Source organism: Ranitomeya variabilis, chromosome 1 (genome assembly GCF_051348905.1).
Source record: "Ranitomeya variabilis isolate aRanVar5 chromosome 1, aRanVar5.hap1, whole genome shotgun sequence".
NCBI classification, from domain to species: domain Eukaryota; kingdom Metazoa; phylum Chordata; class Amphibia; order Anura; family Dendrobatidae; genus Ranitomeya; species Ranitomeya variabilis.
In genome coordinates this window covers 230,173,062-230,192,869 of record NC_135232.1, presented here as the reverse complement: position 1 = coordinate 230,192,869, position 19,808 = coordinate 230,173,062, and the positions used below count along the sequence as shown (strand labels likewise).

Sequence of the window (19,808 nt, the reverse complement as noted above, 5' to 3'; positions counted from 1 at the left end):
AAAGGGACATTGGCCCCATCTCAAAATAATCCTCCCTGCCATAAACACTGTAATGCGTAGTAGCAGAGCGGTAGAAATACAATCATATCGTGACCATATTAATGCCCCTACACTATGCTGCTCTCAGATTACTTGGGGAAAATCTTGGACCGATTCCCTTTATGAAACGATATAATGAATTCTTATTATTCTTGTTGTTCGTTATTAGTCTATATAACACACACTTATGTTCAATGGTTTTAATTTATGAAACCAATTTATTGTTTGCGTCAGATCACCTGATGTCTGATAGGCTGACGTTACGGGATGGACCGCCCCCCAGATCACCTGATGTCTGATAGGCTGACGTTACGGGATGGGCCACCCCCAGATCACCTGATGTCTGATAGGCTGACGTTACGGGATGGACCGCCCCTCAGATCACCTGATTTCTGATAGGCTGACGTTACGGGAGGATGCTCCTCTTCTTTTTCAATTAAATATACGTTTCAGCCTGTCTTTTGAGCATCACCTTTTTTATCATGCCGTGATGAACATGATGTTTTAGCCTTTTTTTTTTTTTTTTTTGTGGATACTGGATTTGGATTCATCATGTTTCTTATCAGGTTTAGGGCTCATGCTGACTACCGTTATTATCAGAAGTTTTGACTGACGGCACTCGTCTCCGTGTCATTCTATGGGGTGCTGCACGTGTCAGATTTTTTTTTTTCACTGGGAGAGTCTGTCTTTGGAAAAAGATTGCAGCATGCCAGAGTTTGATCCAATATGTGGATTGCAGTTGGCTGTGCAAGTCAATGAGTCCATGGAAAACATCAGACTGCACTCGGATGACTCCGGAGTGCAGCCCAATTTTGATGGCCTCGCAGAATTGAGAAGATGGAGAACTTTTTTTTTCTCAATCTTTGCCTCGTCTGAGAGAATCAGATCAAACTATGGTCACACTCTGATCAGAGTGTGATTTGCATAATTGACCAGATTTTCTAGGATGAAAAGACATACGGCCGTGTGCACCTAGCCTTAGGATAGGTTGTCAAAATCCGATAACTGATCAACCGTTACCACTTTTGGTTGCACCCGGATGGCAGCAGAGTTCCACCGCTCTCACTGTTTAGTGGCTGCTCCCAAATATTGCATTTCAGCTTCTATACAGTTGAAAAGGCGAATTCCTTCCTTTTAGGCATGTTCACACACTACAGCTTTCAGTGTTTGTTTCTTTGATAAACCAAAATAAATTATATTTGGGCTATACAGTATTTGAGAGGATGAGGTTTCCATTTTTGTCGCATATTCCTTTTCTCATAAGTGATTTCCCAAGTATATTTTTGTTTATTAGAGATTCATAAAATTCTTAAATTGCCTGAAAATCCAGGTCTGATTACGGTGTTTAGACTGAACATTATTTCTAAACTCATTGCCAGCCATAATGAAGATAATCTATCCTTCCGTCTTTCGTGTCTTGAGTAATTTAGTCTGTTATGAATCCTGCGCAGATCTTTGCTTCCAAGAGAATTCTTGAGACTTTTCACAGTTCTTCGCCACCGGTTAGCTTAATGGGAATCTAAGTGCAGTAGTTAAGCGATCTATGGGTAAGTGTAACTGTAAAAAAAGAGATTAACATACTGCTCAGCTGCCTATCTTCTCCAAGGGATAATTGCATTTTCCATCCAAATCTAAATGCTGTCCCATATGGAGGCCGTATAACTGAGCCTCGTTGTGTGCTGTAATTATTCCATTCTGTGCTACACACGGAGATTGGGTAAAAATGTACATAATTAGAGTTTGATGCTGCAGAAAAATGTGGCGTTTAATAGTACCAATAACATTTGTCAAAGGAAAAGCATTGTATAAGATGAAGTCGTTTCACATCAACTTTATGAGAAAAGATATGCATGTTCTATCTTTAACACCATGGAGAAAGAGGATGGTAGATTCTTCAGTTATTCTCTTATATAGGGGTCCCGTGGATTGCGGTTACTGAGTCAGCATTGATTAGTGATGATGAATCCTTCCATAATTCCATGTTGCACTTTTTTATATGAATGGGATCTAGAACAGATCACATCATTGACGGAATGCCATAACTTCACCGAAACATATACATAGAGCGGGAGATGGGAAATGTTCTCTTTGCACCATTGCTAATTGATGAAAAGCTTGGAAAGTCGAGTAGCAGCACCAAAGGGCATAACGATGGCAGTCATTACCAGAAAGGCCACACGTTCCATCGAGACAATCCAGCAGCTATAGAGACCTAGGACAGAGGGCACCCGGTCCTGATTAGTTACTACTAGTGATAAGGGAACAATCTCAAATAAGGTGTTATCCGAGCATGCTCGTGTGCTAACCAAGTATGTTCGGCGTTCTCTAAAAATATGTTTAATTCCCGTGGCTGCATGTCTCACGGCCGTTCGACAGCTGCAACATATGCAGGGATTGCCTAAAAAACAGGCAATAACTAACAAACAGGCAATCCCTGCATGTGTTGTGCTGTCGAAGAGTCGCGAGACATGCAGCCGCGGGGACTCTAATGTATTTTTCAAGCACACTGAAGACCCTTGGTTAGCACTTGAGTATGCTCAGTAACGCCTTATCCGAGAATGTTCGCTCATCACTATTTACTGTGACTGTGTAAACCTGCGCAGAACTCTTGAGGGAGCTGAGGTTGAGGAAACAAAGGTGTCCATCTCTCTATATATTCAAGTGACCGCACCAAAAGAGTCCTCTAAGTAACGGAAAGACCGTGTCCAAAAAAGGACCATGTAAACCGGTCACCAATATTTACCTGTTAATTACAGAGATATAGGGGTAAAGCTGAAGTTCAGGCAAGTGCGTCGATGTTCGTGCATTTGTATGGATATGGGGGTTTGATGTTTTTATCTGCACCAGCTAGTAGCAACCAGACAACATGATACTATGTGGCAATTATGGTATATGAGCTGCAGCTGGTAGTGGTCCATTAAAGGGACTACCCTATGTATATATCATGCAGTTTAGCTGTTGTTCCAGGTGATGGTGTCGGTTACCATGTATTACACTAAGCGAATGTGTCGCTCTATTTCACCTTCTTCCCCAATTTTGTGTTATGTAATTTTAATAGTTTGATAATAAAATTTATATAGATTTTTTTGAATTTTGACCGTTTGATCATCTTCGTTTGGTTTGTATGACATGTGATGATAGGTCTGGTAATCCAGCAGACATATGAAGTGGGTTAATATGTGGCGAATAATTTGGGTCGTGTGTCTGTGTCATTTTTGCTTTATATACATAGCCTTACTTGCGTATTGTTAGTGGGGAGAGAGAGCGTACCACCTCCCAAGTGACAGCCTATATACATGCATCATGATGGCACCGAGGCAGGATGGCAGATTCTAGAAAACATGTAAAAGAGGCCTGAATATATAGAATTTGTACTTATTTCATCCTCACTCACATTACATTCCAATTTGACAATAGATGATGGTCTTCCCATAAAGCCGATACTGCAGTTGGGACGCCGGTAGCATGCACGTAGGCAAATGTATTATTAGTAGTTTTTGAACACACTTGTGTCTATACTAGAGCTTATCCTTTTTTGTAACTTTAACCATCTCTTCATCACATTTGTAGAAAATGTTTTTGTTGTATGATCGAGAGCGAATCTTCAATGTGATGAGTTTGTAGTTTATTGGAATAATAACTCTGTGAATATGATATTCACCTCTAAAGTCCTCTAAGCTCTCATGGCGTTTAGACTTGAAAGTATATATTGACAAGGGTACAATTCCTACTAGGGGTTACACAACCCCAACATCCACAAATCTATCTTTAAAAAGGGGTATCTTATTAAACAATATTTAGATCTAAGACAAGTGGAAGGGACGCAACCATTAATATCTTACAAACACAGCCATGATTTGAAAGATGAGCTTGTTAAAAGCAGTTTCAGGAGATCACACAAAACCTGGTTAGATCAAAGGATTCCATTTGGAAATGTCACATGCGCACAGTGTCCATGATGTAGCTTCAATCTAGCAGAAAGAGGTTTTCATTTGGGTAACACAATTCACACAGTGCTGCATTTTACAAATTGGAAAAATAAATATGACGTTTGTCATTTTCTGCCCCTGTAATATCTATTCTATAAGCAGAACAATTAGTACCGGTAGTTTAAATAAACATTTTATCAAGCATTACAAAATCTATCGGCATAGGTGTTGGGTCGACATGCCTAAGCGACCAAATAAGACAAAAACACAATGCAGACCGAGAGTGTTAGGCTTTGCAGGCCTGGAATTACTTTTTCCATTAAAAGGAGGTGAACACAATAGGCTCCTGCTTCAAAAACACTATGGGTTTTGCGCCTCCAAACATTAGGTAATTTAGAACAAAATGTTCCTGTGCTGAAATAATCTTAATAATGCCCCTGCTATGTATTATTTTATTTGCTGTGTCTGACCATGCAGAGCTGCTCCAGCTTATGGTCAGCACATAGCACACTTTGTGGCCAAGAGGGGAAGTCAATTATGATGAGAGTATACAGAAAACACAACAGGGGCCAGCAGTTGCTGCTTTCTTAGGTAACACGTTTCTTTGTTTGTTTTATCATAGGAGCTAGTGTTTCTGCCGTGTCTCCAGCTCTTTGAGCTCATCCTAAATTAAGTCAGAGATGTAAGCTCTCAATGACCGCTGGAAATCCTGCGTCACTTACTAAATTTATGATGAGCCGAGGGCGTTGTAAACATGGCAGAAACACTTGCTCCTGTGACAAAACGGACAGGGAAACTTGTTATCCCAGAAAGCAGTAAATGTGAGCCCCTAATGTGACATCTGTATAAGTCACTTATCCTAAGGGACTTATACTTTCATGGTCGGACACCGCAAATAAGGCAGTACATATCGGGGGCAAATTTATAAGATTATTTCAGCACAGGAACAATTTTTCAACTCATCCAATTGTAGAACTTATTATTGTTCCAAGATCTATTAATTAAAATGTACTTTGTTTGTGGGACAACCCCTGTAAGCATTTTCCTCTGAGTAATTTAATTGGGTTTTTTGTATATGTTTTTAATATGCGTGATATGTTAATATGTTAAGTTATTGCAATAACCTATTGTTATATATATAAAAGCTCTAGTGTCACAGCACGATGGAGGAGGCCTTTGTAAAAGGAGAACTGACCAAGGCCTGGGATGACCTTGCAAGTTACAAATTGACACATGTCACTGTACTGTGGTGAGGAGAGCAGTTTTTGACAATGCTATTGCGGGGGCATGTTCTTCTTTACCCAGTGTGTTTCTGAATACTCATGATTGGTCAGGATTAGGTGAAAAAGTACACCCCCAGTGAAATCTCTCTGGTAATGCCTGCTTGGACTTCATTTTTTTGACTGTTTAGGTGCCAAATATTTTGAGTGCTGATCTCTGCAATGGAGAGGTGAAATTAAAATAAAAAATAAAAAAACTTGTGTGCAGTTCAACATAAAAAATTTGATGAAAAATCTTTTTTCAAAAGGCAGTCATCTTTGCAACTTTTATGTCAATGAGGAGCTGTGGGCAGTAAGACACATTAACCACAGTACAGTAATGTGTTAAGAATACAATAAAGTACATTCAAATGCAGGTAATTTCCAAGCTTTTACAATGGATATATGGAGATATGGAGATCCAGGAAGTTGCTTGAGGAGCCAACCGATGGGATTTCTGTGTTGGGCTGAGTGGGTATTTTAGCTTTCAGTTCTTCATATTTTAGAAACCTGGAGGGATGCCCAGTAAGACTCTCTCTTGGGATGTTGCAGGTGCTCCCCGCGTTTGCTCCGGATGTGTAATCTGTTGACAGTAATAAGAGGACTGTGCAGTTAGCAGTTCTGATTATGAATGTTTGGGAAGAGTAATTACTGATGCACAGGGCCCAAACAAACATCATTATTACATTATGCCAAACTGTCTTGTCCTCGCAGCCGCCAGCTACAGGTTAATAAGGCAGAGTAACTTTGTGGCCAGTGATCTCCTCTTTAGAGGATAATCCTTCTGTAGCAATGAGCTGGCCTTCTATTCTCTTGCAGGAAAATTGCTTAGTAGAGGCTTGTTTCGATAGTGATTTGGCAGTGTAATCCGAACACATGTTTAAGCTTCCTGCCTTGCATATTGTAATCAATCTTCGTGTAGCCTGGTAAGACATGCAATGATTATAATGGCACTGCTGTTGAGAGCTCAGAAGAGGTTAATCACTATAGTACTACGGCTTCTCGTTTTCCGTCTGCTGTGATGTTGCTTGGCAGGCAGAACCTCATGATGTCATGGTCTTGCTGGCGGGCACAGCCTCACCAGTACCATTGTAATTGTGCAGCTGGTGTGGAGGGGCAAATACTGGTGGAGGGGGTATGCTGGGCACTACTGGGCAGAGTGGAGTTTCATTGGAAGGATAGAGGGTGGTTGAGTACTATACATTGGCCTCTTGCCATAGTGGTTTATGTTCTCCTCACATGGGATGCATTTCAAAAGCCTCATGTGGAAAGGAGGAGAATCTAAACACTCTACCCTCTCAGTGCCAGATCAGATTTTAACAGATGCACAAATATTGTTCATGTTATACTCGACAGGCGTACAATGGTTTCTGTCTTTCTTGTATCATTCTTATAACTAGGGCTGTGGCGTCAGTAAGGCTGGGTTCACATTACGTCCAAGCAGTCCGTTAGACGGACTGCGTTACACCACGGCATAACGCGATGTAACGCAGTCCGTTAACGCTGCCATTAATCTCTATTTCGGGCACATCGCTAGCGATGTGCGGTCATTGAGTGACAGACTCTGGGACGCGGGCTGCAGCGTTTCCGGGTCTGTCACCGCTAGCGCAGATAGAGCATCTGCCAGCTCTATCTGCGCTAGCATGTCGGCACTTGCGATAACGCAGCCCATTTAACGCATGTGTTGAACGGGCTGCTGTTAACGCAATGTGAACCTAGCCTTAGCCAAAACTTCCTGACTCTGACTCCTGAACCCTCATACATGCTTTACTACTGAGCATGTACATAAAGTTCAGCACAGATTCATCTCACCTAAGAGCCCAGATCCTTACATCAGGGACAGACCAGACATTTATAGGGCCTTTCATAACTTTCCCAAATTATTATGAAAATCTTTACAGTACATACTGCAGTGAACACAATTTATTATATATGTTAGGAGTCGTCCATTTTATACTGACTCCAACTCCACCAAAATGGTCTCAGACTTCGACTCCACAGCTTATAACTGACTTTTATTTTGGATAACATAAGCCCTCTGGTCTATCTATGCAGAAGATATGTTCATAACTTTAGAACATTTTTGATTGTTCTGAAAGTCATGACTGAACAGCAAAATGGAAAGTTTAATACTAATTTATGGCAGGATTTATTCCATACTTTTTTTTTTTTTCTTAAACTTTCTTGAAGGTTTTTTTTTACTACAGTCGTACGAATAAATTAATGATGTAATTGTTGCTTTTGTGTAACTTATCCATGCAGTTGAGGCATTGCATCTTTTTCTTGTCTCCTCATGCACTTGTTCCTTTAATTGTGCTATAGTATTCCTCCACCTCTCTGCACAATAGCCTCTGCACAGATCACAGCACATGCCCGCAAAACTCACCCACAATTTCCCAAATAAACATGAATAGATCTTATTCTGATCATGGCACTAAATATTCAGGCTCAAATAATCTGTAATAGGGCACCAATATAGGTATAAATGGCTGATTTTGTATGTAGTCAATCCAGTAAAAACATCATAGTCACACTACACTCGCCTACTTCAAATTTGATGATTTTACCGTCTTTCAATGTTTTATGTGACGGTAATTGGCTATTCAGATTTATCTATGACCCAAAGAAACAAATTAGCACTGCCTTTGACTTTTACACAATGAAATAAAAGGGTATGTGCCCACAATCCGGAATAGCAGCATTTTGGAGGCAGCTCACTTGCACTGCGCTCTATGATGCAAGCACAGTGGATGAATTTATAAAAACCCCATGCGCACTGTGCTTCTATATGACGCTGCATAAACTCATCTGCAGTGCAGGTTTATGAGCTGCAGCATGTCAGGCTCTTGCGGAGATGCTAGTCTGCGGAACAGAAATTTCCACTGTAGAATGTATTGGATGTAATAAATCCGCATGAACAGATGCGAATTTACCTGCGTGATTACAATCCAGCGAAAATACGTTGCGTCCAAAGCGCTGTTACTTCCTGATCATGGGCACGTACCCTGATAGGCTGCTCATTTTGTATCTCATTTTTTTCTGTTACGGTAAATTAGTTGTTTTTGCATGTATAATTAATTGCCTGTCCTCAGGATAGGTCATCAGTATCAGATCAGCATCTTCACTGATTAGCACAGTACAATGAGTAGCGGCTGCTGCCAGATACTGCAGATCAGCAGTTCTTCACAGCTATCCATTGAATGGAGCTGTGCTGTTCACCACTGTTCAATGTTTACAGCTGCCACCCTCCACCCCAAACTGGTCTGATGTTGATGACCTATCCTGATAGGTCATGCTTATTATGTGCCTTGTAAAAGGATAAAAAAAATCTTTCAAGGAACAATAATTTATGTATGTGGAAAAAATTAAAAAGTCGTTTTCTCAGAATCTGTAATGACAGTGCGTCATTTGGTTGGCACAATCGATCAGTCGCTGTTACATTTTACTTAAACATTCATCATAGTTTAAAGTAAAGTCATCAGCTGCATACGGGTCCCTACTAGGAACATTTTTATTCAGTTGGCCGGGGCAGCTCACTTTGCTTCCATGTGTTTCTGTATTTCTAATGCTTGAGCCAAATATCACAGGAACCTCCTTTGACAAGAGGTGATAGCTCGATCTCGCACCTCCCTGCGCAATGACCTCTGCACAGATTACAAAGCCTGCCTACAAAACTCTCCAATCAATGAAAATAGTTTAAAATGTTTTTTTTTATCTGCTAATAAAAGCAGATTTGGGTGATCTAATAACTAAATTTAGATGGTTTATTAGCAAATTTAGGTAATATATTAATTGATCTCCCAGCTATAATTATACATGCCTATATTTTCATTGCCTCTCTCATTGAAATTACTTGCAATAGGCTTACCTTGTCTAGAAAGAGATCCAAAGTGGGATGCTATGACGTAACCTTTGGAAAAAAATGTATGTACAGTAATTATTGCGTGTTTTCCCATTAAGCTCACATTTCATTGTGTGATCTGCTGGCTAAACCTCCCTTATTTTATGAAAAGTGAAAGAATAGAGGGCATCTCCTTTCCACCTGTTGTGTGTGATGGCAGAACTCCAGGCATGTAGCACAGGGTTGCTACAGCCAGTGAGCGTGGTGCGAACAGTATGTTTGCCGTTTCGGCTGAATGTGTGTTCCCAGCTGTTGTATGTGTCGCGGGTGCAGGGGGATGAATACCTGTATCGACTGACTATTCAGGGCATGAGCAGAACTACCAGAATATTATCAGGCAGTGGCCGGGGGGTACTGTCCCTCCATACACAATAACTGGGAAGAACTAGACCTGTGGGAGAGCACAGCCGGCTGCGGAGTACATGCTAAAGGAATACCATATTTTCCCTATCTTTCATGTTTTGTATGTAATGAATTTAATCGCGAATTATGTATTACAATACTTTTATGAAATGCTGTGCCTTTTTCCACCGCCACCGATCAGAAATTGTTATATCATCACTTTTTCTTTGATAGGAAATCCCCTTTTAATTAGTCATTTACTGTATTTAAAAAATTAACTTTGATATTCATTTTATGCTGATTACTGCATTTGCTTTGACAGATCCAATCAGTTACCATGTACTTACCGTACTAAAGTTGCTTTTTACTATCCTCAGGATCGCTGCTTAACTGGAAAGCTAGAACCTGTGTCCCCCTCCAGTCCTCCTCATGTTGACGGAGAACTGGATTTGCTGCCTACAAGGCTTTCCAAGGAGGAGCTGATACAGAACATGGACAGGGTGGACCGTGAGATTACCATGGTAGAGCAGCAAATCTCCAAGCTAAAGAAAAAACAGGTTTGTCATCATGTATTGTTTATTCACAGCGTTATCACTTTGTGTAACCCCGTAAAGGATTGTTCCCATTTTCACCTATGGGTTCTCTTGGATAGGGATTGTAAAACAAACACTTTTGCAATTTACCGTTTATTGAAATTTGCAGTTGTTCTTGAGATATTAAAAGTTATCTACCGCTAGTTAGGAGACTGACAACCGTGCAGTCAGGTTTAAGCACTACTGGAGCTGGCTGGGATTATGAGTTTACCGCGCCCTCTGGCAACGCTGGCCATCTTCACGTCAGTGCTTACAATAGAAAAGAGCTTGTAAGCACTCCACATGTTTGGTCACTTATGCTAGCAGTGGTAACCTGTTTCTTAGGTAGCAAGACAACAATTATTAAAATATGAATATCTCAAGAATGACTGAAATTTTTAGTAAACAGTAAAATCTAAAAAAAAAAAAAAAAAAAAAAAAAAATGTTTTTCAAGCATTGCCAAAAAATACTTATCTTTGAAGAAGAGAAAAATCCTTTAAAGATAACCTGTTTTGGACCTTCAGGAATAAAGTAATTTACTTTTACTTACTGTGTAACTGTATATTTTAGATGTATATTGTAAAAATAAAGATTATTATTATATTTCTATCAATAAAGCTGTATAGCACATTGTGTTTTGCAACAACTTAAGTGTGTGCATGTGTGTATATGTGTGTGTGTATATATATATATATATATATATATATATATATATATATATATATATATATATATATATATATATATATATATATATATACATATACACTAACTCACCGGCCACTTTATTAGGTACACCATGCTAGTAACGGGTTGGACCCCCTTTTGCCTTCAGAACTGCCTCAATTCTTCGTGGCATAGATTCAACAAGGTGCTGGAAGCATTCCTCAGAGATTTTGGTCCATATTGACATGATGGCATCACACAGTTGCCGCAGATTTGTCGGCTGCACATCCCAAAGATGCTCCATACAAGGCAGGATGGATGCATGCTTTCATGTTGTTTACGCCAAATTCTGACCCTACCATCCGAATGTCGCAGCAGAAATCGAGACTCATCAGACCAAGCAACGTTTTTCCAATCTTCTACTGTCCAATTTCGATGAGCTTGTACAAATTGTAGCCTCAGTTTCCTGTTCTTAGCTGAAAGGAGTGGTACCCGGTGTGGTCTTCTGCTGCTGTAGCCCATCTGCCTCAAAGTTCGACGCACTGGGCGTTCAGAGATGCTCTTAGGCCTACCTTGGTTGTAACGGGTGGCGATTTGAGTCACTGTTGCCTTTCTATCAGCTCGAACCAGTCTGCCCATTATCCTCTGACCTCTGGCATCAACAAGGCATTTCCGCCCACAGAACTGCCGCTCACTGGATTTTTTTTCTTTTTCGGACCATTCTCTGTAAACCCTAGAGATGGTTGTGCGTGAAAATCCCAGTAGATCAGCAGTTTCTGAAATACTCAGACCAGCCCTTCTGGCACCAACAACCATGCCACGTTCAAAGGCACTCAAATCACCTTTCTTCCCCATACTGATGCTCGGTTTGAACTGCAGGAGATTGTCTTGACCATGTCTACATGCCTAAATGCACTGAGTTGCCGCCATGTGATTGGCTGATTAGAAATTAAGTGTTAACAAGAAGTTGGACAGGTGTACCTAATAAAGTGGCCGGTGAGTGTATATATACTGTGTGTATATAAAATATATATACACACACACACACACACACACACACACACACACACACACACACACACACACACATACATATTTTAATGGACTAATATGGGGGCTGGAGTTGTATTCACTTTTTTTATTTTATTTTTTTATCAAAGTTTCATTGATTTTAATGTTATTTTTTATTTCTTTTTTTTTTTGTCCTACTAGGGGACGTGAAGTTAACAGAAACAGGCTATAAGATACTCGTCAGCCCCAAAAAATGGTGTGGACAAAAGTCTTTTGCCTGTACCATTACATGCTGATGTTAGATCACTTTGTGGGAAGGGCAAAGGCTACCTATAAAACCTCCATTTTTTATTATTTTAACTCCTGAAAGTATGAGGGTACGTGCACACGTTCAGTAATCGGCAGCGCTTTGAATTCAGCATGTTTGCTGCGTCCAAAGCGCTGTCGACTTTTGAATGCAGGTGATTCTGCATGTGTTCACTGCCGTGCAGAATCACCGCATCCAATACATTGCATGGGTGAGATTTTCCACAAGATAAATTGATATGCTGCAGTCTGGAAAGACGCGCTGATGTCCATCTCCGGGGGTGAGCCGCAGGCATCTCTGGGCGCATAGTGGACATGGGATTTCTTGAAATCCCATCCACTATGTTGTAACATCTGGCTGCTGCGGGTTGGATGCTGTGGATGTATGCAGCGTCCAACCCGCAGCATTTACCTGTCAGCGTACCCTAATGGATCCTGTTGTGTATATTTAAACTGTCCCCTGTTGATATGAAACACTCCCAAAATAACTATAAGCACTCCTATTGAGACAAATTAGAATAAACCAAAAAGGGTTCCTCCTTTTTGTAGCTGACTGCTTCTCCCTTCAGAGACCATAAGTGTGGCTGCAAGAGACTGTGACCTGATGCTTAGTCCACCAATACTGCACTGGAAGACTCTGTTGAAATGCATCTTTGCCGTAAAGCTTTCAGAGCTTTTTGCACCATGTCTTCTGACTTTGCTTTTAGATTTCATAGGAAAGAGTGATCAGCTGCATAAGTGGTAGAGTCCTGTAAGGATATGTGCAACGGGTCATTGACAACTTACTGTGCTCCCCACTGACTGTTCTTTTCGCTTCTCTCCAACTAAAGACCCCCATACACATTAGATGTCTATAGGCCAAACGATGATTCTGCCGGCACCCATCTTGTCCAACTCTCCCATACAAAGGAGCACTCGTCTGGCATAGCACTCCTTTGTTTTCTATGGGACAGCTACTTGCGGACGCTTTGGCCAGCAGTTTATCTCCAGGAGAACAATGCGATTGCAAGTCTAAAAACTGACAACCGATCCACATTTCCCCTGACCATCAGTTGTGCCCCGATACATATTAGAGTGTCGACCGAATCTGTCAGTGGTGGTGGGTTTGGTCATCATTAGTGTAATGTGCAGGGGCCTTAAATCCAACTTCATAACCAGAGGCACGCTTTAAAAGGAAATCTAGTCAGCTTAAAGCTCCACTTGCTTAACTCATTCCATGACTGCCATAGACTAGAGGCCACCAAGCCACTGACGTCACAATAGTAAAGGGCGCTTTTCTTCTAATACCCTGTTGGATATAAATAGATATATACATTTTCACGCAAAATACTGGCGATTAGTTGTCGGCACCCAGGCCTTCAGGGCTGACAGGAATTGGCTCCGCTTCTGTTGGTCTTTGAAAATAGCTTTTAGGAAGAAATGAATTTTATATTGTGAATATTTGGAGAGCCTTTGGAGCTTGAAAACTGGAATGCAGAAAATAATCTGCTGTAAACATACAGAATAAGGAAATCAAAGCATTTTGTGAAGTTTTACAGTATGTAGGATGTTACTGTATGTCAGCTATAAAATGGTGTTCAAAGGTGAACCTGTATGAAGGAATTTCTCAGATGTCCCTCCAGGCGGCTAGGCAGAGGAACAATTAAAAGTACACATTTCCTGAGCAAATGGGTGTGCTTCTTCAGAAGTTCTCTGAAAAGTAGTTCTACTTTGACAGTCATCCAGCGTCTAGTGGAACAGGCCGAGATCTGAACCAGAAACAGATCTTCCTCCAGAAGAACACGGTCTTTGTATGGAAAGCCAGTTATAGAATGTACTTGTTCCCGTGAGATTATTTTGCAGCTCTAGAAGAGAGTAAAGACAGAGCTGGATTCCCTTTTATTGTTAGCCAAATGACCCTCCACTTTCCAATGTCTGCAGAACGGTCTGACTATGGTTGGGAGATACAACAGCTACTTGTTGCTTTACCTTCCCTTCATTCTTCTGTTTTCAAAAATGTCGCATAGATTATGACTAAAATGCCTTAAAACGGCTTAATCTGACTTTACTGTAATGGAGCAAGCATATACGGAATTCTTTATAAATGATACATACATGGCATTTCATATGAGCAGCGCTTTATTTCCATGAGCCCATTGTCTTTTTATGTGAACTTAACCGGTACTAGAAGTATCAAATAAAAATGTATGTCAGTCCAGGAGCCCGAGAATTCGGGGAACAGCAAGGAGCCTGCCAGCGTAGTCCTGTCCAAACTGATCGTGTTTCTGCTAATCATGGGCACCAAGTACTGCAAAGGAACATTAATATTTTAGTCTTTTCATTATTTGCTCCCCAGGTACTTATTATCAATGAACATTCACTTTTAAAATATATACACGTTTAGGATTTTTTCCACATGGATTTTGGATACATTCCACACCAAAATCCATATTAAAACTGCCCACAAGACATTTGCATGTGAAAATTTTCAATGCTTTTCACATGGTCACAGATTTTCCACTTTTATAAGTGATCACTTATTTAAGCCGATTCCATCCACAAATCTTTACGGTTAGTGACACAGAGAGTAGACCTTGAATGAGACTAAACTTTCTGTAGGGTATGTTCAAACAGCATTTTTTTGCCACTTTTTTTCATGCCTCTTTTTTCTTTCTTTTTTTTTTTGTGTGGAAAAAACGGTGTTTTGCAGTAGCAGAAAAACATTCATATGGTGCATTTTGTTCCATGTTTTTTTTTTTGCCCATTCAATTGAATGCATAAAAACAGTACAAAAAACTGCATCAAAAATGCATGTAATGCATGCAGCTGTTTTCCTTGCAACTCGCTGCATTTTTCATACGGGAAAAAAATGTTGCAAAAATAAAGCAGTGGGTGAACTTGCTCTAAGGGTTTGGCTCAGATTTATGCCATGGATTCTGCTACAGATCACATAAATACATAATGAAAGTTTTCATTGCAGTGAAATGTGACAAAATGTAAACTGAAAACTGAGCCTTTGATGGGAGTGTGAACACAGCCTAAAGCAGATAACTAGTTGTTACCACCGCTGACAATTTCCATTTTTATTGCTTTGTCATTCTATGACATTTCTGAAAGTGGTATTGACATTTCTATGACTTCTTATCTTTCTCAGCAACAGTTAGAAGAAGAAGCCGCTAAACCGTTAGAGCCCGAGAGACCCCTCTCACCGCCTCCTACTGAATCAAAGCACCGTAGCCTGGTCCAAATTATATATGACGAGAACAGGGTAAGTAGCAGTTAAGTTTGTGTACAGTGAATGTCTGAACAAATAACCAGAATGTCAGCCTTTCCTTGTGTATTTGAATTGCGTGTATGTGGGTACACATATTTAAAGTATATCGTGGCCAAAAGTTCAAGACTGACACAAATTTTGGTTTTTGCAAAGTTTGCTATAGCAGCAGTTTGAATTAACTTTACGTAGATTGGATAGCAAAAATTGCTAGTTCTTTGCCATGAAAATTAACCTAATCACAAAAATCCCATGTCCGCTGAATTTTAGCCCTGCCACAAAACGACCTGCTTACATCCTTTCAGTGGTCTCCTTGTTAGCTAAGGAGACGAGGACAAGGTAGCTGATAGAGCTTTGTCATGCTGATTGCATTAAAAGAGAAGACTGATTGCTTTTAAAAGAGGCTGGTGCTTGAAATCATTGTCCACTTCTGTTGACCATGGCTACTTTCAATGAAACACGTGCAATCATCATTGCTACCTCAAAAAGGCTTTATAGGCATGGACATTGCTGCTTGTAACATTGCCTTTAAATCTACCATTTATTGGACTTTTAAGAACTTGAGAGATTCAAGGCTTCAAGGCACCCAAGAAAGTCCAGAAAGTGCCAGGACCATCTCATAAAGAGTATTCACTTATGGGATCAGCTCAACACCAGTGTGCAGAGCTTGCTCAGGAATGGCAGCAGGAAGGTATCATTGCAGCTGCATGCACAGTGAGGTGAAGGCTGGCCTGGTGTCAAAAAGGACAGAAAATAAGCTACTTCTCTAAGAAAAACATCAAGGACAGACTGACATTCTACATGGAAGTTCGGCGTTTGGACTGCAGAGGACAGGGCTAAAGGTATTTTCTCTTATGAAGCCAGTTTCCGACTGTTTAGAACATCAGGAATATGATTGTCTGGAGAAGAAAAGGTGAGTGCTACCATGAGTTCTGTGTCACGCCAACAAAAAAAAGCATCCTGAGACCATTCATATGTCGGGTTGCTTTAAGGCAGTGGTCTTACTTACAATTTTGCATAATAACACTGCCATAAATAAAGAATGAGATCTAACCATCTAGGAGCAATTTGGTGATAAGCAATGATTTTTCCAGCTTTATGGAGCACCATGCCACAAGGCAAAAGTGATAACGAAGTGGCTTGGTCAACTTACAAAGCTTTGACATTTGGACCAGGAAACTTCCCAGACCTCAATCCCATTGAGAAAAGTGGTCAATCTAAATAAAGGTGAACAAAAAAAAATCTGCACAAATTGTGATAAAATCCAAGCACTGATTGGGCAACAACGGGTTGCCACCAGTCAGGATTTGGCAAATAAGCGGATATCCAGAGTGCCTGGGAGAATTGCATTTGTCTAGGGACAACACTCTAAATATTGAGTCTTTGAATAAACTTGATTTACTTGCCAATAAAAACTTCTGAAATGCTGATAATTGGACTTCAGTGACCATAGAAACATCTGACTAAAAGATTTAAAAACTTGAAGCCTCAAACTGTATGAAAATCCAAGTTTGTGGCAGTCCCAAAACGTTTGGCCACAACTGTAGTGTAAAAGAAAATACATTCTTCATTAACACTAGTTACTAACTCTTGTTTGACGACATTCATGTGTTGTTTGTAGGCGTCTATGTAATTGAATAATAGTCTAAAGATTCATATATCAAGGGGAATCATAGATTTACTAAATACTTGAATTAATCTAGAATTGCTAGGATATGGTTTCACTTTATGATTAATGGGGTCTGACTTCTTGAACCTTCATCGTTCTTGTAAATGAATGGGCACAGGCCGCAGTTCAGCACCTTTACTGGTTTTCCCTGAATGGTGGCGCTCCTGGCTGCCCGGTAAAAACTACCTGTTTACCATGGTAGAAGCATTGAGTGCACAAAGATTCGATAACAGTCCTGATCTGAGCATATAAACCTGCACAGGAGTTTTATTTTGCCTGATTATAAGGCTGATTGTTAGTTGATGTTATTCCTATTATTTCGCAAATCCAATACTTTTCACTGTAGAAGGAATGTATGACAATTAAAGCGAATCTGTCAGCATGATTTCACCATCCCAAACTATTTATATGCTCATTTGGATCTTTCAAGATAAGTCCAGCAATACTTTTACTTGGCCATCTGTCTCTCCATTACTGAGGAATCAATGTTTGTATTGATATGCAAATGAGGCTGAAGAGCTATAGTTGATCTGAAGCCTCTGTCACTCCAGCTCTGTTCCTGCCCAGCTCCGCCTTTTCTTGCTTGACTGATTAGCATATGTGCTGTGTGAGTTAAGACAAAAGGAGCGCTCAGTCAAGCAGGAGGAGGTGACACTGAGTAGGGAATAGAGCTGGAGTGATGGAGGCGTCATATCCTCAACCTGATTTCCACATCAGATCAAACACTGCTTTCTCAGTAACGGACGAACAAACTGGCCGTGTAAAGGTATTGCTGGACTTGTGTTTGAAAGCATTACATGTGCATATAAATAGTTTGGGGGGGGGTGCAATCCAGCTGACAAATTCCCTTTATATTGATCTTTGCCATAAATTAATAATAAGTAAAATAATAACATATTATAGCCTCATCATCACTACAGGGTTAAATCTGGTTCTCCATTGTAGAACTACATAATAAGGAGATATTTTACTGCATAGACATGGTACATGGTAATTAGGATGCAACTTTTAAGCACGCTGCAGATTGATTTGCATATGATTTTAGAAGCTCTTCATTACACATTTGATTCTTAGGACTTCTTTCTAATGAGCACATCATCGGACTGATGGTCGTTAGACCCATCACACATGAGAACCTTGAGTGTGTGGATTCTGTTGAGTGTCTCCTGCTGGGATGGGGAGAGCGGTTCTCACAGCGTCTGCTGAACAAAAAGCTGCGGGATCTTATTGCACGATTCCGCCTTTTATTGTACTCTAAGGTTCATTTAAGGACACTGGAAGCCGCTTTGTGTTTGCAACATCTGACTCATTGGCGTCTTAAGTTTCAGATTATTGGAAGCCTGATAAGGGAAAACAATTATGAAAGGTGCTAAGGTGCAACATCTGCAAAAAAGTGTAGTGAACATATCCTATTAGTCTCCAGAAAAAATATATTTATGTATGTGTGCATATAATATGAAGTAAGGACCATTATACAATATTTTTTGAGGCTCCGCATAGTACAAGTGAATGTCCTGCTCCCCTGTGGTGCCTGATTTGACAATAAGTACACCTAAGTGGGTGCTTCCTATGACGAGCTCTGGCTGATGCTAGTATAAATATATAAGTATATATTTTGTCTGAAGTCCTTGCAAGTAAACAGCAGTTAATAATACATTCTAGGGATAGAAATGTTCTGTTGTGCATTTTGATATATGGCTTCATAAGTATATAATTCTGCTATGGCTAATCATTGACATATAGGGCAAACTGCAGATTTGAATCTGCCTTCCCATGTTTCCCCACTTTGTGTTTGGCTTCATTCACACGTCCGTGTTTAAACATGTACCTGAAAAAAATGATACTGGTGTTATTAGTATTTTGCATCAGTGTGTCATCTGTGTCCATTTTTACCATCAGTGTGGCGTCTGTCCGTTTTTTCCATCAGTGTGTTTGTTTTTTTTTTTTTTTTGTTTTGTTTTTTTAAACTTTATCTTTATTTATTGAATATATGGAGCAGGGATTGGAAATCCTTTTTTTTCTTTCTGCCAAAGGCCATTTAGATATTTATACCCTTTTTTGGGACCATACAAATTGCATGCTAACGCCGCTGGCACTGGTGTCGGGATGTAATCTTTGATTGCTTGTTCCTTAGTGTTCAGTGGCTAACACTGCATGCATGTGCTCACAGAGCAAGAAGAAATGAATGAGCTGATGGCCGTCAAAACACAGCTGCCGGCCCAAACACTGTGGTACCCTGGAATCTGCCGTGAGGCTGAATAAAATGTCATCGAGGGAAGCAAACGGCACATAGGCCTGAGATTCCCCACCCGTGATATAGAGAGATATACAAAAAACAAAGATACAATCATAAGTCACTAGCCATACCTCAGGTCTGTGGGACGTTTGTGGCCCTCACTGACCTTTTATCATGCCCCCAGGGAGATTCCCAGGGACTGCATTGCTTGGGCCTGCAGCTGTATTTTGATGGCCACCAGCTTATACCGTACATTCTTCTTGCTCTGTGAGCACGCACACACAGTGTTCATTACTAGTGATGAGCGAATATACTCGTTACTCGAGATTTCCCAAGCATGCTTGGGGGTCCTCCGAGTATTTGTAAGCGCTCGGAGATTTAGTTTTCATCGCCGCAGCTGAATGATTTACAGCTACGAGCCAGCATAAGTACATGTGGGGGATGCCTGGATGCTAGACCTAAATCTGACATTTCCCTCTCCGTGGGTGGCACCATAATAACACCCCGGCAGCAGGCGCGCTGTCTGGGTGTTACGCTTGACTCCGATCTCTCCTTCACATCCCATATACCATCTCTTGCCCGCTCGTGCCGCTTACACCTAAAGAACATCTCTAGAATCCGCCCTTT

General features: G+C 40.5%; 1 protein-coding gene across 25 annotated transcripts in view; it reads left to right on the top strand.

Annotated features, from left to right (window-relative positions):
* Positions 1–19,808, top strand: part of NCOR2 (nuclear receptor corepressor 2) — a 511,202-nt gene that overhangs the window by 236,418 nt on the left and 254,976 nt on the right. For all 25 annotated transcript variants that reach the window (XM_077293242.1, XM_077293235.1, XM_077293237.1 and 22 more), the window contains 2 exons: positions 9,848–10,027; positions 15,160–15,273. In XM_077293242.1, the coding sequence (XP_077149357.1) occupies positions 9,848–10,027; positions 15,160–15,273 (294 nt within the window). The remainder of the gene's footprint in view (positions 1–9,847; positions 10,028–15,159; positions 15,274–19,808) is intronic.